General features: G+C 42.3%; 1 protein-coding gene across 3 annotated transcripts in view; it reads left to right on the plus strand.

Moving 5' to 3' along the window:
* The window catches only part of RNF145 (ring finger protein 145), a 65965-nt gene extending 62257 nt beyond the window's left edge, over window positions 1-3708 (plus strand). For all 3 annotated transcript variants that reach the window (XM_060008441.1, XM_060008443.1, XM_060008442.1), the window contains one exon: window positions 1374-3708. In XM_060008441.1, coding sequence (XP_059864424.1) covers window positions 1374-1757 — 384 coding nt within the window. In that variant the 3' untranslated portion in view covers window positions 1758-3708. The remainder of the gene's footprint in view (window positions 1-1373) is intronic.
* Window positions 3709-26490: the final 22782 nt, after the last annotated feature.

The following is a 26490-nucleotide window of genomic DNA, read 5'->3' on the forward strand; positions in this document are numbered from 1 at the left end:
AAGGCTGCTTTACAGTGTAGGTGGGATGTGTATGTGTTTGTGCGTGAAGGCCATCTAGAATAAGAATTTTTCCTAAGAGTAAAATTAAGCAGCCACTTTTTGATTGTTATTAGAGCATACTTTTGGGTACTAGCAAAATAATATTTTCCAGGTTGTTGTTGCATTTGCGGGGATTGAGGAGCAATGTAGATTCCCCCAAAGTTAAGTGGTCATTGTCTTCTTTTGGGTCCTTTGTGCTCGGTAGCCTTGTTGTATGCAGGACAAAGCATATCCAAGACAGATTTGTGGCACATCAACTTCAACAGCCTATGTCTAAATATACCATCTCTGGGATTTGAGAGTCCTCTTTTTGTATTTCCTGTTGTCACATCACTTTTTTTGAGGTGCTTGAACTACCTGCTGATATCACACTGAAAATAAAACTCAAATTGCTTACCTTCCTAGCTGGCTGCTCTTCCTTGGATGGCTTTCTGCTTAAAAGTTGACTCCCAGGTGTTACCAGTTCTTGGCAAGGAATTTCTATTATAGCCACAACTCCTTGTTTTGGGACTTTAAACAAAATTAATGGTTGATCAACCAAATGTATGTTGTTACAATTTAAACTTCATATCCCTAGCCTTCCCTCCCCAAATATATCTTATGCAAGGACTACTAGTGCAAAGTATACCATTTCTTATTCCAGTGGTTATTAAACTTAAGTGTGCATTAAAGTCACATGGGTGGCTTGCTTTACCTATGGATTTGTGAATGCCATCTTCAGATATCCAGTAGGTCTGGGGTGGCCCCAGAATATGCATGGTTAGCCAGCACTCCAGGTGATTCTGATGCACTTTGAAAAAACACTGGCTTATATCGTGAAAACTGGGATGTACATTGTCCCTAATGAAGTTTCCACTTCCTTGCCAATACCCTGGTGTTATGTGGCTGATTTTGTCTCCTTGCCAATAATCTCATCATGGAATAATGTGTTGAGCTGTGTTGAAGGAAAAAAGTGGAAAAAGTCCAATCTTCATCAGATTTCCTGAGGTTATAATTATACTCATGGAGACCCAGTGATCATACTGCTACAGTTTTATAACCTTTGTTTCATACTAAGTCTGAACCCCGTTACGAAGGTCGTTTCTTCCTCATTTTTGGTTTTTACTTCTTTTTAAAAATTGCTTAGCCAGTGGTTCATGTATTATTTGTATAAAGGAGTCTCTGATGGCAAGAAGATTATTACAAAAATATAAAATGAGTTTTATTCTAAGATCTGTGTTGCAAATTTTCTCTGGAGAATTTGTGAGAAAGAAATGTTGGAACTAGAACTCGAGCATAGCAGCAAAGATTTTAGATAATAGACATTTACGAATTATCTTTTTCCCCCGTTTTAGGACATGAAATCTGCTGTGATCACACCTTGCAGTCATTTCTTCCACGCAGGGTGTCTCAAGAAGTGGCTGTATGTCCAGGAAACTTGCCCTCTGTGCCACTGCCACCTCAAAAACTCCTCGCAGCTGCCAGGGTTAGGGGCTGACCCAGTTCCACAGCCTCCTGCTGGAGCTGAGCAAAATGTGCTTCAGGAAGGTACTGTACCCCCAGGCCAGGAGCATCCTCAGGGGACTGGAGTGCAAGAAGGTTCTAGGGACAATGACGAGTGCATTGCCAGAAGATCAGATAGCCAGGAAGGGACTTGTGATCCCAAGGAAAATCCTCTTAGCGCAAAAGATGCAGCACATCCTGTTGAGGTCAGCCTAGAAGAAAAGCAGCAGGAGTAATGCTTTGCTACTCTGGAGGAGAAGTTAACTCACGATGGAGTTCGTGCCCAGATTTGAGGAGTGAATGTATGAGGTGATTAGGCAGGAAACTTGACATTCCAAGGATCTAATCCAGGAAGTACTCTCAGTGGAGACCACCTGCTTTCATCCCCTTGACTTTGTGGGAGAAATTTTGCAAAGTATGCTAATCAAAATGTATTTATATATCCTATGCTGATGTTTGGTAGAGGTTTGCCAAGAAAATTCAACCTCAGCAACTTCAGAAACGGCCCCTGATTTGTAAGGGATAAATAAAATCAGATTTGAGTGTCTGAAAGGGGCTAAAGAAAGGAGGATAAAGAGCGTGAGGACACCGTGGGAGGAAGCAGGCAGAAGTGGAACTGATATTTCACTTTCTATGGGACAGGACCATTCTTGTTACAGAGTATGAGTGGTGACCAGCCCTTTTCTCTACCCCCTTTTCCCTCAGTTAATTGGAACTCAGTCAGGTGATTATTTGTACAGCACTGAAATGAAATCAAAGACGTAAAAGCATTGATTGTATTCAAAGATTGAAGCACGCTCATACTTCGTATGTGCTTTGGGGGAGGGGGTGGGTGGGCACTTGGGCCTTGCGGGTGCATTCATGTAATCTGAGACTCTTGAACTTTATGATGGAGTCTTCAATATTTTGATGTATATGAAACTTTTGTTAATACATCGTATACTGTGTTGGCTGTGTGAAGTAAACTAAAACTCTAATGAACACTTTGGAGTCCACGTTAGTATAGGAGACCAAAGTGGGAAGGGCTTTAGGGCACTGATAAAGGCCCTAAGTGTACTTTTCAATCCTGTGTAATGTTTAATTCTTGCAACTGAATCAAAACAGTGTTAAATTATGGCAATATTTGCACTTTGGGAATGAGTACATAACTGTATGATCACACTCTGCAAATGCCACTTTTAAAGCTGTTAATAGACTTTGCACCTTTTCTTTGACAAGGATTTGTCATATTTAAATTTTTACATTCATCATGGCTACAGGTAGAACTGGGGAGGGGGGGAATGTAATTTTTTATGGGAATTTTGATATGAAAAGAAACTAGTCATTTATTTATACAATAGGCTTGGCTCAAAAAGTGTTTTTCAGACTCGGTATTCCTAATGTGGGACGTGACTTTATTTTATTTTTAGTAGCAAATTTGGATGTAGACTGACAGACATAGCTGAATGTCTTAATAAATTTAAATTTGAAGATAACAATGTTTTATTTCTGTGATAATTATTATTGTAAGGTGTCTTAACGAAATTCTGTTTTCAGGAGGTTTTGCTTATCCAGCTGGGCTTCTGATATCTTGATCCCTGTCAAAAAATGCCCTGCAGATGGCAAAACATTTTGATTGAAAAGGATCAGTTCTTTGAAATCTTCTACACCAGTGGTAGCAAACCTAGCTCTGCATCAGAAGTATCTAGGGAACTTTAAAAAAAAATTACGCATTTCTGAACCCCACTTCAGACCTACTGAGTTAGCCTTTGGGGTGCCTGAGAATGTGCATTTCATAGCTTCCTGGGTGATTCTATCCAACTAGCCTGACACCAGCATGATTTTACAATTAGAAAGGAAGTGGCTAGACCAGAATGGATTTCTCCCCAGGTATAGCCGGAAGTTTCTCACCGTCCTTTTGGTGATCCTGGTCAGGCAGAAAACAGCAGATGGCACCCTCTGGTGGTAGTCAGGCTGTTGTCCAAAAACCTAGCAGCAATCTTGGATTTAAAACTGAATTTCAAAAAAAAACAACAACAACTGAATTTCAGCCCTTGTGTAAAAGGTACATATTCAAATATTAAATGTTTGGTGCCTTGTTTAAAGGAATAAAATTGCATATGAAGTTGAAATTATTTATGGCACAGCGAACTCGGCCATCCTTAAGCACCAAAGGACTGACTCTCTCATATAGACTTCGGGAAAAGTTCTCAGATGTTTTCATAAAACTGTTTCTTTGTCATAGTTTCATATTACAAAACAGTTTTTTTTAAATAAATTTATTTTATTTTATTTATTTTTATTTTTGGCTGTGTTGGGTCTTCGTTGCTGTGCACGGGCTTTCTCTAGTTGCAGTGAGCGGGGGCTACTCTTGGTTGTGGTGCACGGGCTTCTCACTGTGGTGGCTTCTCTTGTTGCGGAGCACGGGCTCTAGGCGTGTGGGCTTCAGTAGTTGTGGCACACGGGCTCAGTAGTTGTGGCTCGTGGGCCCTAGAGTGAAGGCTCAGTAGTTGTGGCGCACAGGCTTAGTTGCTCCGCGGCATGTGGGATCTTCCTGGACCAGGGATGGAACCCGTGTCCCCTGCATTGGCAGGTGGATTCTTAACCACTGCGCCACCAAGGAAGCCCCTACGAACCACTTTTTTTTTTTTTTTTTTTTTTTTTGCGGTACGCGGACCTCTCACTGTTGTGGCCTCTCCCACTGCAGAGCACAGGCTCCGGACGCGCAGGCTCAGTGGCAATGGCTCACGGGCCCAGCCGCTCCGCGGCATGTGGGATCCTTCCGGACCGGGGCACGAACCCATGTCCCCTGCATCGGCAGGCGGACTCTCAACCACTGCACCACCAGGGAAGCCCTACAAACCACTTTTTAACCTCCTAATAGCACAGAGACCCCAGCTGTACTTAACCAAGTCACATGAGCCTCTCAGCCCAGCAGCCTGGTGGGCAAATAACTCTCTTTATCAGTGCATATCCTTTTGTTTCAGTCAGGAGAGCAAGATTATGTTGTAGTAACAAAACCCCTCAAGATCTCAATGGCTTCAAAACAAAGGTTTACATCCCACACACTGCATCTGTGTCTGTTGGAGAGTGGGTGGGGTGCTGTATTTGGTGCAGGTACTCAGGGATCTAGGCTGTTGGAACAGTCACTGACTTGAACCTTCCTGATGGTCATGGCAAGGGAAAAGGCTCTGGAAGGCTGTCCTCTAGCAGTTACTTGCTCCTCCCAGCAGTGGATGCACCACCCCCTGGCCAGAGCTGTGGTCCCACCTGCACAAGAGGCTGCGGAAGTTCAGTCTTCCTCCTGGGCCTGGAAAGAGAACGCATCAGCTGTGCTGATGACTGCCACATCTCAATGGAAGCACCACTTAATTTTTTATTTACACGTTATTCAAAATCTGGGAGCACACCTGTGAATGATTGAAAATATACCAGTTGAGCATCTCTGACTTAATTTGTTCCTTGTTCTGATATGCTGGGACAGTAGCACTGTATAATGCCATCTGTCTTTCAAATTTCTGTTTTCTGGTCATTTTTTTTTAATAGTATTCAACTCACTGTCAGACTTCTGATTTAAGAAGAAGACATAAAGTTTAACCACCTAGTTTGTACTACTAAAGAGAAAACCAGAAAATTAGATTCAATTTCCCTTCTATGATACTTGATCAAATTAAGTGAGAAAATATCACATCCCTGTAAGCCCTGTCTGCTTAATGATCTCCACTGTTTTTCAGACAGTGTATATGTATTTTCTGTCATGATCAGTTCCCTCTTAAAAACTTTATCACCTTATGAACTCTGACATCAAAGTTAGTACTAAACAGTTGAAACTGTCATACTCGTTCAACTTATATTTCCACTTTGTGTTGCTTTTCATTTTTTTCATGTAAAACTGTTGTCCTAATGATCTAAATCATGCTATTTGCACAGCATGTCTCTAGAGGTCTGATTTTCCAACACTGAACATGTGGCTCCCTGAAATCCCTCATTAGGGCTTCCGTGTTTTCTCTTAAGAACATGCCCTGTTTTCATAAGCCTTTTACATTGGAAACACTCTGCTTTCTCAGAAGGTTTTGACATATGTCAAATTGTAAATTTAATTGGTTAATGGGGAAGGAAAAATTTTGTAGTCTCCGGTTTAAGTGGGAAGGCTTTTTTCTATGTCTGTGGTAATGGGACAAGAACCTTACAGAGACTTAAGTCTTACTAAATCATGTGCTGATCTTCGGGGCGGGGGGGGAAGCTGTAAAGAACAAGTTTTACATTCCAGTTGCTTCTACTCTGGCTTTCATATTAAAAATAGAATTTCTCCAGTTTTAGAATTGTGGCAGGTTGAAAACAGGAATTATTAGATTTTGATTATTTTTTTAAATGCTATATGATTTAAAAAATACTTTTCCCTAATTTTTTCAACACATTATTTGGAAAGTAAAGAATTAAAAAACCCAAAAATCACCCATAATCTCACTTTTGGAATTAGTCTCTTCAAGATGCTTTTATATTCAGTGATAGCAGAACTACCCCCATTGACAAGCACCCTGCCCACCCAGGGATCTCTTTCACATCTCTTTTTGAAGTCCAGTGCCTGTCATTAGCTTCTGAAATTCAAATACATTCCAAACAATTTTGTAGTTTATCAGTTAAGGCACACCTGTTTCTCCCACCTTTGAAGATAGAGAATACTCTTAAAAACAGGGTTGTATTTGTAGGTAGTACTTACTTAGAAAATAATCAGAAATACTAGGAGCAGTTTATACAATGAGTGATTGTGGCCACTCAGAAAAATACTTTCTTTCCTTCCTCCAGTGGACTGGACATTCGGTTGCAGTATGGTTGAGAGTAAAAGGTAGGACATGGCCAGTGAAGACAGTAAACCCTGCTATTAACCACACTCCTGGTGTCCTGTTCATCTTACTTAATCTCGCCGACACTGATCTTGGTGTTCTTTTCCTAACCTATTTTTTTATGAATGTTGGCTGTATGACCCTTAATTTTTATTTCTATTCTTAATAGATATAAGCAATTCCTTGCTTCTCTATTGTTTTATATGTTCTAAGGTAAGAGAGAATGGCCTCTGACTAGCTGGAAATAATAATCTCCATGAATGCAGATGAAATTCTGAGTCATTTCTAGATGGAATATTCTATTATTTTCCAAATGACAACTTGCCAAACTGAACTCATCTCTGATGGGCATCAAGCCTGCTAATTTCCTTTGACGATCCTTTATCAGTCCCCTTGTATTTAGGGAAATAGGCAGCAAAAGGGGTGAGAGGAGCTTTGAGTAAAGGCAGAAGCTCTGAGTTATCATTTTTACTCCCTTTCAAGCTGTATGATCCTTGGCCAGCCTTTGTTTTTCTGGACTTCAACCTCATCTGAAAAAATAATCTTTGAGGTACCATTTTGCTCTTAAGGCTTTGCCCATCTGTATTTTTAATCTTTACCGCCGATGGAGTGATGAGCTTTATGTACTTTTTATGTGCTACGCCAAATATTAAACTTAACTAAGTTTCAGTTTACTGCTGTGTTCTCAGTGCCTGGCATAGGGCAGGAGCCCTCTGCATACCTACTGAGTGAACAGAGGGACTTAGTACGTAGCTCCTTGTGTAAACCCCTTAGTTCAAAAATGGCAGAGACTTCTGTTAGTTCTAGAGGCAGAGAGCATAATGTTACGTATCAGCTGGAAGTAATTTCTGTGAGATAATTTTTGATTATCTAACCGAATTCGGATACAGAACTCAGAACTCGTAGAACAGAACTTAAAAACTTCAGTATTCAGGTGAAATCTGGGTTGATGAACTTTGCTTTGTTTTGTTGTTGGGCCTCAATGGTGCATTTTTAGATGATGTTTGAAGAAACCTTTTTTTTTTTTTTTTTTTTTTTTTGCGGTACGCGGGCCTCTCACTGTTGTGGCTTCTCCCGTTGTGGAGCACAGGCTCCGGACGCGCAGGCTCAGTGGCCATGGCTTACAGGCCCAGCTGCTCCGCGGCATGTGGGATCTTACCGGACCGGGGCACGAACCCGTGTCCCCTGCATCGGCAGGCGGACTCTCAACCACTGCGCCACCAGGGAAGCCCTGAAGAAACCATTTGATTTAGTTGCCAACCATTTAAAAGTTGCAAGACTATACATACAAATTTTCTAGCTTCTTTTGGAAAATTGGAAGAGCTGGCCCCTTGAAGTTACTCATTCCTGCCTGGTGGCAGTTGCCAGGAGTTGAGGTGGGTCTAGGGGGCTTTCTAATCCACCCCAGATACCCTCCCCACCCCTACCTGCTCTAGAAAATTAGATTGTAGTCATCAAACCCCTCTGTTCACATGAGAGATGCTGTAATTAATGGGCAAGTTTGGCTTCTCATTTAATAAAATCGTATAGTGCAAATATTCTGTATTGATCAAAATGAAAAATATGAGAACCAGAAGCAATGTGGATAAACCTCATTTGCCTTTAATTACATTAGTCATTAAAAAAAATCAATGACCAAGTGTTTCACTTGAACGTATTTTCAGTTTGGATCTACATCTGAATTTTGCATTGTTGATATCACCAAATTGTTACAGTGTTTCTCCATCTTTTTTAGGCATTGGAAGCAGGTGGAAAGCTTGTGAAAAATACAAGTGCCTGGGCCCACCCTGTAGCTTCTCATTGGGTAGGTTTGGGATGGAGCCTGAGTATTTACCTTTTTACAGATTTTGCAGATGATTCTGATTCCACTGGAAGGTGAGAGTGTTTGATCTGGAACAAATACTCCTGCTCTTTTGGTGAGGGGGGGCGGGGGTCCTTGTTTTTGGAACTACTGCTTTTACGGAAGAAGATTCTTAGAGAAGAAATAGACATGAAGATGTTTGCCTCTGAGGAACACTTGTGGTTAAGGATTGCAGCTGATGTAACAGTCTACAGGGCTTCTGCAGTGAAGCAGCAAAGCCTGGCTGGCACATCAGTGCAGGTGCACGCATGAGATCTGACCTAGGTTACTGACCGCTTTGTTTGATTAGCCACCCAGAAATGTCTGAAACTATTTATATTTGAAGGTAAAACATTGTCAGTTTCTTTTCCACAAGCATACAGAATTAAAGAACCATAGAATTTTTGGAGGTAAACCAGCCTTCAGAGATTTCGATCATTTATCCTATTTTATAAGAGAGCAAACTACCAACTCGTCCAAGGCCACACAGTTGATGGCAGAGCTGGGAACATTGCTTGGATATCCTGAATTCCAGTCTGGTGCTCTTTCTTTTATAATCTGCTCACCTCAAAACTATATCCAAATACCTGTGACTATTACGTTGCATTCACGAGAGCCGTTTCATTACATTTAAAGGTATTATATGTAAGCTTTAGTGAAAAGATAAAGCAGAATTTCTGGGATATTATAAAATTTAAAACTATCAAGTTGACATCAAAATTTTGGTGAATTGCTTAAAAAGGGAAAAGGGCAAGTAAATAAAAGTTGGGGTGCAGAATAAATCAATGTATGGCAAGCTACAGCCCATCAAGACATGGAAGTTGTAAGCTGCTGGCTGTAAGGTGTCCTTGTACCATTTATTTGGAAAATGCTGTGCATGTTGTTAGAACCACAAATCATGCAGACCCTGTGATCACACTGTGAGGACAGATGGAAAGTAATTAAGACTGGGAGTCAAGTCTTGGTTTGGAGAATTTTAAAATAAAACTGCTTCCTTCCCTAGATAAGTATTAACATAGCTCTGAGGGACAACACGTGAGGGATAGATGTAAATATATACATAAATCCCTGTCTTCTCTCTAGTTGTTTAATCTTTTCCAAAGCCTTCCCTAAATTACCCTGAAACTCCTCCCTCTCCCTTAAAAAAAAGCAGCACAGTTTTTTACATTTGTAAAAACCAAATGTGCTACTCAAACAGAAGTCAGCCTGAAAGATGGGAGCCTCTGTGTTTTCCTGTTGCTGACAGTAGAGGATTGATTCCTAAAAGGCCATGTGTGTGAGGAAGTATGTTGCCAAGGGAAGGAAACCAATTAACTGAGCTACTTTGTATCATGAGAACATTTAAAACTTTCAATCTGTATCTCACAGGCCCACAGCCTGCCTTCATGCCACTGCCATTTATTTTATGTTAGGGGTTTAGGTTTTTGTCATTTCTATCACATTTAAGAAAAAAAAGCAAATAATAGCTTGAAGAAATGATACCTAAGAAATGCATTTGCGTCTAGAGTGGAAAGTGAAAGGAGCAACCAAAGTACACTTGGTCATTTGGGAGGAAGAAAAAACCCCAACTTTTATTTAAAAAAAAAAAAAAGCAGTATTAACTACTTAGAAAAAGAGTCCTTTTACTGAAATATGGAGCAGACATTTCCTAGGTCACAAATGCAAACACAAACATTTTGCTTTGTCAGATGGATGTGCATACATTTTACATTACCTCTGAAGACAGAGGTGGAGGGAGTTCAGTGGACTCAGGTCCAGTGTTATGCCTTTAGAATCCAATGTGGAGGCACAATTAATAACACACCATGGACGTTGTAGGACATGGACTTTGAAGGTCCCCGGCTGACCACCCCCAGCATGGGGGTGAGGGGATCAGTGTGAGCACAGTCATTTCACTGAGCCACCCCATCTTTCTAGTGACTATTGCCTTGTATTTAAAGAGAGTTAGATAGGGCCTGAGAACCAGGGAACTGAATCCCCTCCCTTTTCCCTTAGGGTTGACCCCAAGGCATTATGAATACCTGCTTTCTAGTTAACTGAGCTCGTGGTCCATGTTTTCCAAATATCTGACATGTTTAATCCAAAGTAGCATTACATCCTCTATTTTTCTTGTAGTCTCCAGCAAAATAATGGCTATCCCTTGCCCTATGCCAGGTTCTCTTTTAATCTCTTTACACACACAAAAAACCTCCTTTGTCCCTTATACCCATCTGTTGAGGGTAGGTATTATCATCCCCATTTTCCAGATGAGGAAACTGAGGCACAGAGGAGTTCAATGACCTGCTCAAAGTCCAAAGTGCTAAGTACTTGAACCCAGGCAGTCTGGCTTCAGAGTCTACTTAATAATTACATTATGGTGCCTGCCTGTTCACAGATGCATGCTTTTAGAATTTTTCATTCTTATCCTTAAAATCGGTGGAGGTGATAAGGAAGACATCTCAGGGACTACCTCCTGGACACTTCTTTGTGCTGGGTACTTTGTAGGTTTCATTTGTTCAGTAGCTGACAGATGATCTCCAAACTCCGCCTGTGTTCTTTGATATGAATAACTGATATTTTCTCAGTTCTGTGTAAGGTGTTGTAGAAACATAGCTCCAACCAGTATCCCATCTCACATCCTCCCCGTTCCCCAACTAGTTTACCTTCCCTGTGTCCCCAGGGCATCTAATCAACACGTTTGTAAGTAACTCCTGGGCACCAGCCATGAGCTCAATGCCAGGTGTAGTCCCTGCCTTCTTAGAGCTTTCATAGTCCATTCAGAAGATATACAGTTAAATAAGAACAATAAAGTGTGATGAGTTCCTTTATGGGGGGCCCAGTTTCTCAGCTTACCTGTGGCTGTTTGTGAAGTCCATTGTTCTTAGTCCAAAGTGACTAAGGAGGGGGTTTAAGCTTGTTACTCCTGGATTCATTTTCCACCAAATGTGAGAAACCGTCAATATTTAAAATTGAAATAGTCTTCTTGCCTTCTGTAAGGCATATTGAAGCATGTTTTACTTCCAAAGACCAGCTTTATCAATGTTGTGGAGACAGGTTCTTGGAATCATAGAGCATCCCTTAGCATAGTGGTTCTCAAACTTTGCTGCACATTGGAATCCTCTGGGGTCCCCCCTTTCCCGCAGACATTCTGTTAGGCTGAGATGAGACCTGGACATCAGGATTTTGAAAAGCTTCCTCAGGGATCCCTATGTGCATCAAAGTCTGGGAATCAGTGTTCAAAAGATCAGCATTCTCTACTGCCCTGTCACTTGAATGCCCTGCAGTTGGATCTTGATGAGGTGGGGGCCTTTGCAATCAGGGTCCCTGGGTTTTGCACAATTCCCCCCACCCTAAACCTTCATATTCTCAATGTCCAGTCTTCTCTTGACTTAGCCTGGCAAGTGGATCTCTGCTGCCACCACCAAACTATGGACTCAGACTTGGCAAACTGGTACCTGGGGACCAAATCTGACTGGTAAACTTGTTTTATTTTGCTTGGACAGTGTTTCTAAAAAATTTGAGTTAATATTTAAAAATTAGGAGATTTCACATACAGAATCTGGGTTCCTGGGCTTCCCTGGTGGCGCAGTGGTTGAGAGTCCGCCTGCCGATGCAGGGGACACGGGTTCGTGCCCCGGTCCGGGAAGATCCCACATGCCGTGGAGCGGCTGGGCCCGTGAGCCATGTCCGCTGAGCCTGCGCATCCAGAGCCTGTGCTCCGCAACGGGATAGGCCACAACAGTGAGAGGCCCGCATACCGCAAAAAAAAAAAGAATCTGGGTTCTTGAGTTCTCTGGAAAAATCAGAAAGTAGAAGCCCACTCCCACTTGTAATATTCAACAGGAGCTTAGGGGCTCCTGCCCTTTAAGCTGGCATTGACTCCCCTGACCCCCTACTTCACCGAGTCCTACCAAGACGCCGTGATTTATGTTACCTTTGACCCCTGCAGGTCACATACTCAGGAATTACTCCATTTGACAGGTGCTGTTGCTCACCTTTTGTTGAACATTGATTACATATGCACAGCACTTTCTAACCACAGTTTGCTTCCTGCTTGAATAGTTTCTACCAAGGATCAGACACACACACACACTATCCAGGTTTATTATCTCTTCTTTTGTAATCACTTTTTCAGATCACTTCTAGCTCTTACTCCTTTTATACTTTCATGACCAGATAAGGTTGGTGGTATTTTCCAAAACATTGCAAAACTAAGCAGAAACCCTAACGCACGTGGTAGTCAAGGTTCTCAAGTTCAAATGCCTACAGGGGTCAGGGAGGTAACATAAAGGGATGAAGTGGGCTGGCTGGGGACCACAGAGACCTGAAGAGCTGTTTCTCCAACTGCGAGAGGCAGCCCTCCCACTACCCTCCAGGTAATGCAGCTCAAGAGCACATTTTACGATGAAGGAAATGGCCAATAGGGTAACCTTTAGCCAGATGTGGCTTGAGCACTTGAAACGTGGCTAGTGAGACTGAGGAATCGAATTTTCAATCTTATTTAATTTTTATTAATTTAAATATAAATAGCCACATGTGCCTAGTAACTACCACATTGGAGAGAGTCCAGCTGATTGTTGCTGAGCAGAAGTGAATGTGGGCCCAGATGTTCCAATCTCGCCAGAGCATCCAGCCGGGAATCCAGATTTTTAGTGAAGTCTCTTCCACTAAATTTTTTTTCATAGCCAACTTCTATTCCAAATTAAGGGTAATCACAGTTGGTTGGTTGGTTGGGTTCAGTGCCAGACCCAGCCTTGATAAAAGTCTTTTGTACATGATGATATTAAATGTGTGAGCTTTTATAAAATATGTGTACCTTTGAGGGATTCTTCAGGCATCTGAGGAATTTGAACCAGTAATTTATAATAGATTTCCTTGACTAGCAAGATAATTCCCTAATGAAAAGAGCAGCAGTGGAAAGAAGCTTAGTAGCTAAAACTTTGAAATTCTAAAGCCTCTAGGTGCAAGTTTATGTATTTACTTTGATCTTTTTTTAAATTTGTTTTTTAATAAGACAAATTCCTTAAAACATTTTACCTTTTTTTGTCATTACTATTTTGATGTAAATTTTAAACTTAAAGAAAAGTTGCTAGAATAGTACAAAAAAATCTGTGTACCCTTCACCCAGATTCACCAATTGTTCACATTTTGCCACATTTGCGTATCATTTTGTTTCTCAGTACACGAGTAATATTATTATTTTTTGAACCACTTGAAAATAAGCTGAAGATATAATGCTGCTTTACCCCTCAGTATTTTACAGCATATTTCCTAAGACAAGGATGTTTTCTCACATAATCACAGTAAAATGATCAAGACAGAGAATTTAACACCAGTACAGTATCATTATTTAATCCATGCTAGGTGATTGACAGGATTACTCAAATTTCATTAATTATCCCAAAATGTCCTTGATAACTAAACTGAATCCAGGATTAAACATTGCATTGAGCTGTCATAACTCTTCAATCTCCTTAATCTGGAACAGTTTCTCATACTTTTTTTTTTTTTACATCTTTATTGGAGTATAATTGCTTTACAATGGTGTGTTAGTTTCTGCTTTATAACAAAGTGAATCAGTTATACATATACATATGTTCCCATATCTCTTCCCTCTTGCGTCTCCCTCCCTCCCACCCTTCTCATACTTTTTTGACTTTCATGACATTTGTATTTTTGAAGAGAAATAAAAATAGTGATAGAGTATAGATTATGTATAGTAAACATTATAATTTATAATATATACATGAATATATAATCTACAACATATCTAACATATATAATGTGTACCATATAATGCATACATGAACATACTCATTAATTCTTTCATAATCTATAATCTATTGGGATTAGGTCTTCGAGTGAGAGGGAACAACAGCAAAGACAAAGTTCCAGAGGTAAGAGAAGACATAGTTGGTTGAAAACCTAAAGAAATTTTTTGTTTCTGCTGTCCAGTATGGTAGCCATACTGAATATCTGTACATATAATCTATTGTATAGGTGATAGATGATGTAAGAATTCATGAATCCAGACTAAGGAACATAAACATAAATAAAAGAATAGGGAAATCTCTTCTTTCAGTAAAATAATAACTAATACAAATGTAGGAAGGAATGACAGAATTATGGAATTATCATTTTGCAACCATTATAAGTAATAACCGATTCAGGCAAGAATCATCAATGAATATTAAAACTAGCGGAAGAAAGTTTGAAAAAGAAATTTATATAGCCTCAAAATATTGCTCCATAAATCATTTATTAATTAGAAAGGAAAAGAGAGTAACTTTAAGGCGGGTAAACCAAGTCATCAAAGTTAGTATCACCAATGATGGGGACCATGTGTCCCCAAAGGAACACTTTGTGGTTACAAATGGATACATGGAGCACAGGGATAGTTTCTGAGTTGCCAATACCATTCTATTCGTTGACTTGGATGGTGGTTAGCAAATCTTCACTCTATAGCTGTTTCTTAAACAATGTATATAATTGTATGAATGTTTCTGTATGTATATTACAGGTGACCCCCTGTAAGGCCAACTGGCCCGAGGCAGGGGAACACAATCAGATTCACAGGTTGCATCAGAACGAAATTCTCCGGACCACCCAGTTCCAGAAGCTGCCCTGGAGACATTCCGGACCACCCAGTTCCAGGAACTGACCTGGGGACTTTGAACCCAGCCCAGCCTTCCCGCCTTTCGAGGGGCGGGACCAACGGTCCCCCAGGATACCCGAAAAGACCACCAAATAAGAAATACCCTGCGCGCTCCCAGATTCACCACACCCCTTTCCCTTCTTCCCCTATAAGATCTTGCCCAACCCTCGCCCGGGTGCGACTTCTCTGGCCCCTTTCTCTCGGACCAGTGAACCTCGCCCGGGAGCGCTCCCTAATAAAGCTCACTTGAAGCTTTCCTCTGTTTCGCGGTGCCGTTTGTTAAGATCCGACCTTACAACCCCTGCACAATGAGGGCATGTATCACCATGTGTCTTTCGGTGTGATGCATTAAGGAAGGCACAACTTCATGTATGTTATATTTCTGTTAAAAATTAATCCTATTTATGAGAAAGCAGACCAACCCCAGATGACAGAACAATATTTGGTTTTTTACGACAAGCTTGCTTAAACCGAGGGTTGCATCAAAAGTTGCATTATCAAATAGCACCACTAGATGTCACTGTGGTTTTGCAAGTTGCACAAGTTTTAACTGTCAATAAAGAATATAAATTGCACCGTCGGGGGCTTACCCTGGTGGTGCAGGGGTTGAGAGTCCGCCTGCCGATGCGGGCGGTTCGGGTTCGTGCCCCGGTCCGCGAGGATCCCACGTGCCGCGGAGCGGCTGGGCCCGTGAGACATGGCCGCTGGGACTACGCGTCCGGAGCCTGTGCTCCGCAACGGGAGAGGCCACAGCAGTGAGAGGCCCGCCTGCCACCAAAAAAAAAAAAAAAAAAAATTCCTCTGTGGCCTGCCTCCTGACACCTTTGTGGACTGGCCACATTTAGCCAGTTCTAACACGTATGGCTTTTGAGAGGAGTACAAGTTAAATAACGGTACAGCGCTGGAGGAGGAGGTAGCAAGCTTAGATTAAAGCTTGTCTCTGCCATTACAGGCTGTACTGTCAATTCTTTGGCAGTCCCTGCCCTGTCCCTGGGCTTCATGTAAAACGAGGGCATTCAGATTGTCTGCTCCTAGTCTCCTCTAGCTCTGACAGTCTATGATTTTAAGTTGATATTTTCTTTTAAAAAACATTTATTTATTTATTTATTTGGTTGTGCTGGGTCTTAGACGCAGCCTGCGGGCGCCTTAGTTGCGGCTTACCTGCTGATCCTCACTCCACTTCCTTGAGTCCATCCAAAGCAAATCCTTCAGATGTTTGATGTTAGCTTGCAGGTCCTTCCCGTGTCACTTTTCCTTCTCCAGACTTTTCTGAGCTCTGAACTTATTTTCTCTCCCTGAAAGGCACTTCCCCTAAGTATGTGCCTTTCACTTACTCCAAATTATTATATGAGGCACCTCACTCTCCAGTTCTCAAATGTCATCTTCTCAGAGAGTCCTGCTCTGACAAATCTGGCTCAAGGCTCTCATCCCCAACGCCTCCTTCTATTGTATGTAGCCCTGTTTTTTGTACTCTTTATAGTAATCTGAAATTACTTTTTATTGGCTTACTTTTTACTATCTCCCCACAAAGCTGTAAGCTCCATGAGAATAGAGACCTTCTCTTTCTATTACTGTATGCTCGTTGGAACTGTGCCTTTCATCCTAAAGTTGCTCCATAAGTATTTATTGAATAAATTAACAAATTAATAGTATGACTCATACAATTTTTTATTGTGATATAGATAGCTAAACCTTGAACAACATGGGTTTGAACTGAATGGGTCCACGTAATATGCAGATTTTTTCCCAATAAATATAGTACTTGTATTTTCATTTTATAGATCTTTAAGTGTGGGGAAAAGTTTGTGTTCAATTAGAAATCACAATATGTGGAATCAAAAGAACTAGGGTTTGAGTCCTGATGCTATCCAAACTGTTTCAGCTTCATGCCCTTGGGTGAGTCATTTATCAATTCCTTTGTTTTTGAGGCGCAGATTAAAGTACTCCTATTTTTGACTGCATGGGGTTGTCACCCCTAATGCCCTCATTGTGCAGGGGTCACCTGTAATATACATACAGAAACATGCATACAATTATATACATTGTTTAAGAAACAGCTATGGAGTGAACATTTGTTAACCTGCATCCAAGTCAAGGAATAGAATGGTATTGGCAACTCAGAAACTATCCCTGTGCTTCATGTATCCATTTGTAACTACAAAGTGTTCCTCCTCCAAAAGGTAACTACTGTTCTCACTTATATGATAATTATTTACTTGTTTTTCTTCATAGTATTTTACCACTTAGACACACATGCCTAAGCCATGTAGTTTAGGAATTATGGAATTATATTGTATGTACTCTTCTGCACCTTATTTCACTCAAGGTTATGTTTTTAGAGGTGGGAACCCCAACACTGACAGATGTGGAGACCAGGTGACTTTTCCAATCTCTTCCAGCCCAGAGGGTCCACCATCCTTTGGGCACTGAGGCATGATTTAGCTGTAGGGGGTCTCGCCTGGACCTGGAGAATTTGGATCCTTGTAGTGGGATCAGGCAGTGCAATTCCGGGGGTGCCTCATTTGCTGGCACTACTTCCCCAGTTCCCTCAGCCCCATGACAGTGCCACCTGGGGACCAAAGCCAGCTCTGGATCCAGGGATGTGAGGCCAGGCTGGGTCATGGGCACCTCAAGAAAGTTAGTAACCATTTCTCTCTTTTTTTTTGGAACTTAATTTTAATTGTATAGAGGACTATAGCTGTTTTACAATGTTGTGTTTCTTTTTGGTGTACAGCAACTTGAATTACTTATACAGAGACATCTATGGATTCTTTTTCAGATTCTTTTTCCTTTGAGGTCATTGCAGTGTGTTGTGTCGAGTTCCCTGTGCTATACAGTAGGTCCTTATTGATTATCTGTTTTCTCTCTATAAGGGTATGTATGCTAATTTAAACCTCCTAATTTATGCCTCCCCTCATCCCCCACCTTCCCCGTTGGTAGCCATAAGTTTGTTTTCTAAATCTGTGACTCTGTTTCTGTTTTGTAGTTTGTTCATTTGTACCAAGTTTTAGATTCCACCTATAAGTGGTATCATATGATATTTCTCTTTGTCTGACTTATGTCACTTAGTATGATTGTATCTAGTTTCGTCTGAGTTGCTGCAATGGCCTTATTTCATTCATTTCATGGTTGAGTAATATTCCATTGTATATATGTACCACATCTTCTTTATCCATTCATCCTTCAGTGGATACTTTCGTTGCTTCCAATTCGAGGCTCTTGTAAACAGTGCTACAGTGAACGTTGGGGTGCATGTGTCTTGTCGATTTATGGTTTTCCCTGGATTGACACCCAGGAGTGGAATTGCAGTATCCTCTGGTAGCTCTGTTTTTAGATTTTCAAGGAACTGCCATACTGTTCTCCAGAGTGGCTGTTAGCAATTTACATTCCCAGCAGCTGAGTAGCAGGGATCCATTTTGTCTACGCCCTCCACAGCATTTCTTCCTTTTAGATTTTCTGATGACAGCCATTCTGACTCCTGAAAGGTGATACCTCCTTGTAGTGTTGATTTGCATTACCTTCCTAGTTTGCCATGTTGAGCAGCTTTTCATGTGCTTTATGTTTTTCCAAACAGTGGGAGTAAAATTTACCACTTGAAATCCGGTTCCTGAAATTCTGCCTTGTTCCGAAGTCATTTTAGATGACTAGCCCCAAGACACAGGTGTCATGTACAGTCTTGAGGGCCTTGTGAATATGCAGTGTTCTTTTTTAAAATTTTTTAATTTATTTATTTTTTATACAGCAGGTCCTTATTAGTTATCTATTTTGCAGTGTTCTTAAGCACGAGTTTTCAAGTTGTTGTTTTGGGAAATGACCACAAGGCAGCAGGATTTCTTCATGCCTCACTTTGTTTATTGGGGCAACCTGAGCCTTAGGGAGAATCCTTTTCCTGATTGGAAATTAGAGGGGAATGTGCCAGCCCAAACATTCAAGGACTTGTATCTCATTCCTTCTCCCCCGCTACCCATCATGCCCTGGACTAATTCCAAGCCCCGCCCAACTGCCTGTTGAGGATGCTGTCTCCTGCAGGTGGGGCGACTGTAGAAAACAAAAGGCTAGCTGTGGGAACCCCAACACCAGGAGATGTGGAGAGCAGGTGACTTTTCAAATTTCTTCCAGCTCAGAGGGTCCACCATCCTTTGGGTGTGCTAGGCATGATTTAGCTGTAGCCGGGCTTGCCTGGACCTGGAGAATTTGGTCCCGTGTAGCTGGCACCAGGCAGTACAAGTCTAAGGAGGCTGAACTTGCTGACACTACTTCCCCAGCTCTCTCAGCCCCATGACAGTGCCTCCTGGGGACCTAAGCCAGCTCTAGCTCCAGGGATGTGATGCCAGTTTAGGTCACTGGGACTCAAAAAATTTAGTAACCATCTCTCTCTCTCTCTCTCTTTTTTGTAACTTAATTGTATGGAGGAGTATAGCTGTTTTACAATGTTGCATTTCTTTTTGGTGTACAGCAACTTGAATTACTTATACAGAGACATCTATATTTTCTTTTTCAGATTCTTTTTCCTTTGAGGTCATTGCAGTGTGTTGAGTCGAGTTCCCTGTGCTATATAGCAGGTCCTTATTGATTATCTGTTTTCTTTATATAAGGGTATGTATGCTAATTGAAACCTCCTAATTTATGCCTCTCCCCTCCCCCACCTTTCCCGTTGGTAGCCATGAATTTGTTTTCTAAGTCTGTGATTCTGTGTCCATTTTGGAAGTTAGTTCATTTGTGTTGATTTTTAGATTCCACCACTAAATGATATCATATGAAATTTATCTTTCTCTGTCTGACTTATGTCATTTAGTATGATGATATCTAGGTCTGTCCAAGTTGTTACAACTGGCCTTATTTCATTCATTTCATGGTTAATATTCCATTGCTTATACGTACCATATCTTCTTTATCCATTCATCCTTCGACGGAGACTTTTGTTGCTTCCAAGTCGAGGCTCTCATAAACAGCGCTACAGTGAACGTTGGGTTGCATGTGTCTTGTCGATTTATGGTTTTCCCTGGATTGACACCTAGGAGTGGAGTTGCAGTATCTCTGGTAGCTCAGTTTTTATTTTTATTTTTTTAACATCTTTATTGGAGTATAATTGCTTTACAGTGGTGTGTTAGTTTCTGCTTTATAACAAAGTGAATCAGTTATACATATACATATGTTCCCATATCTCTTCCCTCTTGTGTCTCCCTCCCTCCCACCCTCCCTATCCTGCCCCTCTAGGTGGTCACAAAGCACCGAGCTGATCTCCCTGTGCTATGCGGCTGCTTCCCACTAGCTATCTATTTTACGTTTGGTAGTGTATATATGTCCATGCCACTCTCTCACTTTGTCACAGCTTACCCTTCCCCCTCCCCACATCCTCAAGTCCATTCTCTAGTAGGTCTGTAGCTTGGTAGCTCTGTTTTTAGATTTTCAAGGAACCACCATACTGTTCTCCAGAGTGGCTGTTAGCAATTTACATTCTCAGCAGCCACTGTAGCAGGGTTCCTTTTTTTCCACTTGCCATCCAGCATTTCTTCCTTTTAGACTTTCTGATGAGAGCCATTCTGACTCGTGAAAGGTGATACCTCATTGTAGTGCTATTTTGCATTTCCCTCCTCTTTGTGATGTGGAGCAGCTTTTCATGTGCTTTATGTTTTTCCAAACAGTGGGAGTAAAATTTACCACTTAAAATCCAGTTCCTGAAATTCTGCCTTAATTTGAAGTCATTTTAGATGGCTAGCTTCGAGACGCAGCTGACATTTACAGTTTCGAGGGCCTTGTGAATATGCAGTGCCACTAAGCAACGGTTTTCAAGTTGTTGTTTCGGGAAACGGCCGCAAGGCGGCAGGATTTCTTCATGCCTCACTTTGTTTACTGGGGCAACCTGAGCCTTAGGGAGAATCCTGTTCCTGATTGGAAATTAGAGGGGAATGTGCCAGCCCAAACATTCAAGAACTTGTATCTCATTCCTTCTCCCCCCTACCCAGCATGCCCTGGACTAATTCCAAGCTCCCAACCGCCTGTTGAGGACGCTGTCTCCTGCAGGTGGGGCGACTGTAAAAAAAAAAAAAAAGGCTAGAGGTGGGAACCCAAACACCGGGCGATGTGGAGACCAGGTGAATCTTCAGATCGCTTCCAGCCCAGAGGGTCCACCATCCTTAGGGTGTTGAGGCATGATTTAGCTGTAGGGGGGCTTGCCTGGACCTGGTGAATATGGATCCATGTAGTGGGGACCAGGCAGTACAAGTCCAAGGGGGCTGCAGTTGCCGGCACTACTTCCCCAGCTCCCTCAGCCCCATGACAGTGCCGCCTGGGGACCCAAGCCAGCTCTGGCTCCTTTGATGTGAGTCCAGGATGGGTCACTGTACCTCAGGAAACTGAATAACCATTTCTCTCTCCCTCGCTTTTTTTTTTTTTTTGCGGTACGCGGGCCTCTCACTGTTGTGGCCTCTCCCGTTGCGGAGCACAGGCTCCGGACGTGCAGGCTCAGTGGCCATGGCTCACGGGCCCAGCCGCTCCGCGGCATGTGGGATCTTCCCGGACCGGGGCACGAACCCGTGTCCCCTGCAAAGGCAGGCGGACTCTCAACCACTGCGCCACCAGGGAAGCCCGTCTCTCCACCCTTTCCTTATTTGTAATTTAATTTTATTTGTATAGAGGAGTATAGCTGATTTACATGTTGTGTTTCTTTTTGGTGAACAGCAAGTTGAATCACTTATGCAAAGACATCTATATATCTTTTTAGATTCTTTTTTCTTTGAGGTCGTTAGTGTGTTTTGTTGAGTTCCCCGTGCTACACTGTAGAAACTTATTATCTCTTTTTTCTATATAAGGGTATGTATGCTAATTTAACCCTCTTAATTTATGCCTCCTCCCTCCCCTACCTTTCCCGTTGGTAGCCATAATTTTGTTTTCTAAGTCTGGGATTCAGTGTCTGTCTTGTAAGTGAGTTTTTTGTATCAATATTTAGATTCCACCACTAAGTGATATCATATGAAATTTATCTTTCTCTGACTTATGTCACTTAGTATGATCCTATCTAGGTCTGTCCGAGTTCCTGCAAATGGGCTTATATCATTCATTTTAGGGTTGAGTAATATTCCATTGTTTATATGTACCATCTCTTCTTTATCCATTCATACTTGAGTGGACACTTTTCATTGCTTCCAAGTTGAGGCTCTTGTAAACCATGATACAGTGAATGTTTGGGTGTATCTTGTCGATTTATAGTTTTCCCCAGATTGACACCCAGGAGTGGAATTGCAGTATCCTCTGCTAGCTCAATTTTTAGATTTTGGAGGAACCACGCCCTCTCAGCATTTCTTCCTTTTAGACTTTCTGATGAGAGCCATTCTGACTCGTGAAAGGTGATACCTCGTTGTAGTGCGGATTTGCATTTCCTTCCTTCTTGGCATTGTTCAGCAGCTTTTCATGTACTTTGTTTTTCCAAACAGTGGGAGTAAAATTTACCACTGGAAATATGGTTCCTGCATTCTGCCTACTTTTCAAGTCCTTTTTGATTACTTATCCCATGACATTTTTGGAGCACAGGTGTCATTTACAACCCTGCAGGCCTTGTGAATATGCAGTGCCCCTGAGCATCAGTTTTTGAGTTGTTATTTCGGGAAAAGGCACAAAGCGGAAGGATTGCTTCAAGCCCCATTGTGGTTACTGGGGCACCACGAGCCTTCGGGAAATTCCTCTTACTGATTGGAAATTAGAGTGGCAAGTGCCTGTCCAAACACCTAGGGGTGGTGTCTCATTCCTTTTCCCCCTTCCCCTTCATCCCCCGGACAAATTCCAAGCCATGCAAAACTGGCTGTTGAGGGTGAACCTTCCCCAAGCGGGCAGACTCTAAGGAAAGAAGCTGGAGGGGGGAACCCGAGCACCAGGAGATGAGGAGATGAGGTGACTTTTCAACTCTCTTCCCGCCCACGGGGTCCACCATCCTTTGTGTGTCCCAGACATGTTTTAGCTGTAGGTTGGCTCCCGTGCAACTGGAGAGTTTGTACCCATTGAGTGAGGATCAGGCAGTATAACTCCAATGGGGCTGCATTTGCTGGCCCATCCTCACCAGCTCCCGCAGCCCCATGACAGTCCAGCCTTGGGACCCAAGCCAGCACTGGCTTCAGATGACGTGACACCAGGTTGCCTCACCACCCCTGAACAAATAGTAACAATTTGTCTCTCACTCTCTTTGTTTATGTACTTTAACTTTATTTTTATAATGGAATGTAGATGATTTAAAATGTTGTGTTTCTTTCTGGTGTACATCCACTTGAATCACTTACAGAGAGACAAATATATATTCTTTTTCAGATTCTTACCAGTCTTATATATTCTTTTTTGGTTATTACAGTGTGTTGAGTCCAATTCTATGTGCTGTACAGTAGGTCCTTATTGATTACCTATTTTCTCTATGTAAGGGCATGTATGCTAATTTAAACTTCCTGGTTTATACTCCCCCCCATTCCTTTCCCCTTTGGTAGCCATAAGTTTGTTTTCTAAATCTGTGACTCTGCTTCTGTTTTGTAAGTTTGTTCATTTGTATCAGTTTTGAGATTCCACCTAGGTGATATCATATGATATTTCTCTTTGTCTGACTTATGTCACTTAGTATGATTGTATCTAGATCCATCCGAGTTGCGGCAACTGGCCTTATTTCCTTCATTTTATGGCTGAGTAATATTCCATTGTACATAAATACCATATCTTCTTTATCCATTCTTCCTTCCAAGGAGAGTTAGGTTGCTTCCAAGCCTAGCATCTTTTTTTTTTTTTTAATTTATTTTTGTCTGCATTGGGTCTTCGTTGCTGCGCGCGGGCTTTCTCTAGTTGCGGCGAGTGGGGGCTACTCTTCGTTGCGGTGCACGAGCTTCCCATTGCGGTGGCTTCTCTTGTTGCGGAGCATGGGCTCTAGAGTGCAGGCTCAGTAGTTGTGGCGCACTGGCTTTGTTGCTCCACGGCACATGGGATCTTCCCAGACGAGGGCTCGAACCCGTGTGCCCTGCATTGGCAGGAGGATTCTTAACCACTGTGCCACCAGGGAAGTCCCGAGTCTAGCATCTTTTAAACAGGGCTGCACTTCATGTTGGGGTGCATGTGCCTTGTCGATTTATACTTTTCCCAAGATATGTGCCCACGAGTGGAATTGCCGTATTTTCTGTAGCTCAGTTTTTTAGATTTTTAAGGAAACTCCATAATGTTCCCCAGAGTGGCTGATAGCAGTTTACATTCCCACCATCAGCATAGCCGGGTTCCCTTTTCTCCACGTCCTCTCCAGCATTTCTTGTTTTTAGACTTTGTGATGATGGGCATTCTGACTGGTGTGAGCTGATACCTCTTTGTAGTGTTGACTTGCATTTCCCGAATATTGGGTTGGCCAAAAAGAGCATTTGGTTTTTTCGTTAATACCTTATGGATAAAGCTGAATGCCGTTTTTGGCCAAGCCAATCATCAGCGATGTTGAGCAGATTTTCATGTTTTTTAATGGCGGGTCATATGTACCTCTTGAAATCCGGTTCTTGCAGTTCTGCCTTTTCAAGTCCTTTTCAATTACTTACCCTAAGTCTTGTTTCGAGGATAAGTGTCATTTACAACCCTGCGGGCTTTGTGAATTGCAGTGCCCCTGAGCACCGGTTTTCAACTTGTTGTTTCGGGGAATGGCCACAAGGTGTCAGGAGTTCCTGAAGCCCCATTCTGGTTACTGGGGCAACCTGAGCCTTTGGGAAAGTCCTCTCCCTGATTGCAAATTAGAGTGGCCTGTGCCTGTCCAAACACTCCAGGGCTTAAGGTCTCCTCCCTTCCCCCACAACCCTCCATCCACCGGAAAAATTTAAACACGTGCGAAGCTGGCTGTTGAGTCTGTTGTGTTGCCCTAGTGGGGAGACTCTAAGGAAAGAGGTTGGAGGTGGGAACCCCACCATCAGGAGATGTGGATATTAGGTGACTTTTAAAATCTCTCCCCCCCCGCGCCCCCCCACCAAGAGGGTCCACCATCCTTTGGGTTTCCCAGGCATGTTTAACTTTAGGTTGGCTCCCCTGCACCTGGTGTTTTGGGACCCATGAAGTGGGGATTAGGCAGTAGAAATCCAATGGGGATTATCTGCTGGCAGAACCTTATCAGCTCTCTCAGCCCCACGGCAGTCTAGCCATGGGTCCCCATCCAGCTCTGGCTCCAGATGATGTGACAGCAGGTTGGGTCACTGCCCCTGAATGAATTTAGGAACACTTTCTCTCTCTCTCTTTAAGTTTATTTTTCTAATGGAGTGTAGCAGATTTACAATGTTGTGTTTCTTTCTATTGTACAGCATCCTGATTCACTTACAAAGAGACACCTATATATTCTTCTTCAGATTTTTGCCATTCTCATATATTCTTTTTTGGCTATTACAGTGCATTGATTCCAGTTCTATGTGCTATACAGTGGGTCCCTATGGATTAACTATTTTCTCTATGTAAGGGTATGTATGCTAATTTAAACCTCCTGGTTTATACCTCCCCCCCTCACACCACCCTTTGGTAAATATAAGTTTGTTTTCTAAATCTGTGACTGTTTCGTAAGTTTGTTCATTTGTATCAATTTTTAGATTCCACCTAAGTGATATCATGTGATATTTCTCTTTCTCTGTCTGACGTATGTCACTTAGTATGATCGTATCTAGGTCCATCGGAGTTCCTACAAATGGCCACATTTCCTTCATTTCATGGCGAGTAATATTCCATTGTATATAAGTACCACATCTTCTTTATCCATTTTTTCTTCCAAGGACATTTAAGTTGCTTTCAAGTAGAGGCTCTTGAAAGCAGGGCAGCACTACACATTGGGTGCCTGTGTCCTGTTGATTTATGGTTTCCCTAAGATACACCCCGAGCAGTGGAAGTGCTGTATCCTCTGTAGCTCTATTTTTTTCGATTTTTAAGGAAACGCCATACTGTTCTCCAGAGTGGCTGTTAGCAATTTACATTCCCACTATCAGCGTAGCAGGGTTCCCTTTTCTCCTGGCCCTCTCCAGCATTTCTTGTTTTTAGACTTTGTGAGGATGGCCATTCTGACTGGTGCGAGGTGTTACCTCTTTGTATTGTTGATTTGCATTTCCTGCATATTCGGTTGGCCACAAACCTGAACGCCCTTTGTGGCCAACCGAATCACTGGTAATGTTGAGCAGCTTTTCATGGGCTTTAATGCCAAGTCAAATGTACTTCCTGAAATCCAGTTCCTGCAAGTCTGCCTTATTTTCAAGTCCTTTTCAATTTCTTATTCCAATACATTTTTCTAGGACAGGTGTCATTTACTACCCTGCAGGCCTTGTGAATAGCAGTGCCCTCGAGCACTGGTTTTCCACTTGTTGTTTTGGGAACCTGCCACAAAGGGGCAGGATGCTTCAAGTCCCACTCTTGTTACTGGGGCAACCTAAGCCTTCGGGAAATTCCTCTTCCTGATTGGAAATTAGAATGGCTTGGTCCTGTCCAAACACCCTAGGGCTTGTGTCTCATTCCTTCCCCCCTTCCCGTTCATTCCATGCTGTACAACCGGCTGTTGAGGGTACTGTCTTAATCTGTGGGGTGGCTCTAAAAAAAGTCTAGAGGTGGGAACCCCAACACCAGCAGAAGTGGAGACTAGGTGACTTTTTAAATCTCTTCCAGCCCAGGGCATCCCCCATCCTTTCGGTGTCTGAGCCATGTTTTAGCAG

This window comes from Delphinus delphis, chromosome 3 (assembly GCF_949987515.2).
Source record: "Delphinus delphis chromosome 3, mDelDel1.2, whole genome shotgun sequence".
Taxonomy (NCBI): Eukaryota; Metazoa; Chordata; class Mammalia; order Artiodactyla; family Delphinidae; genus Delphinus; species Delphinus delphis.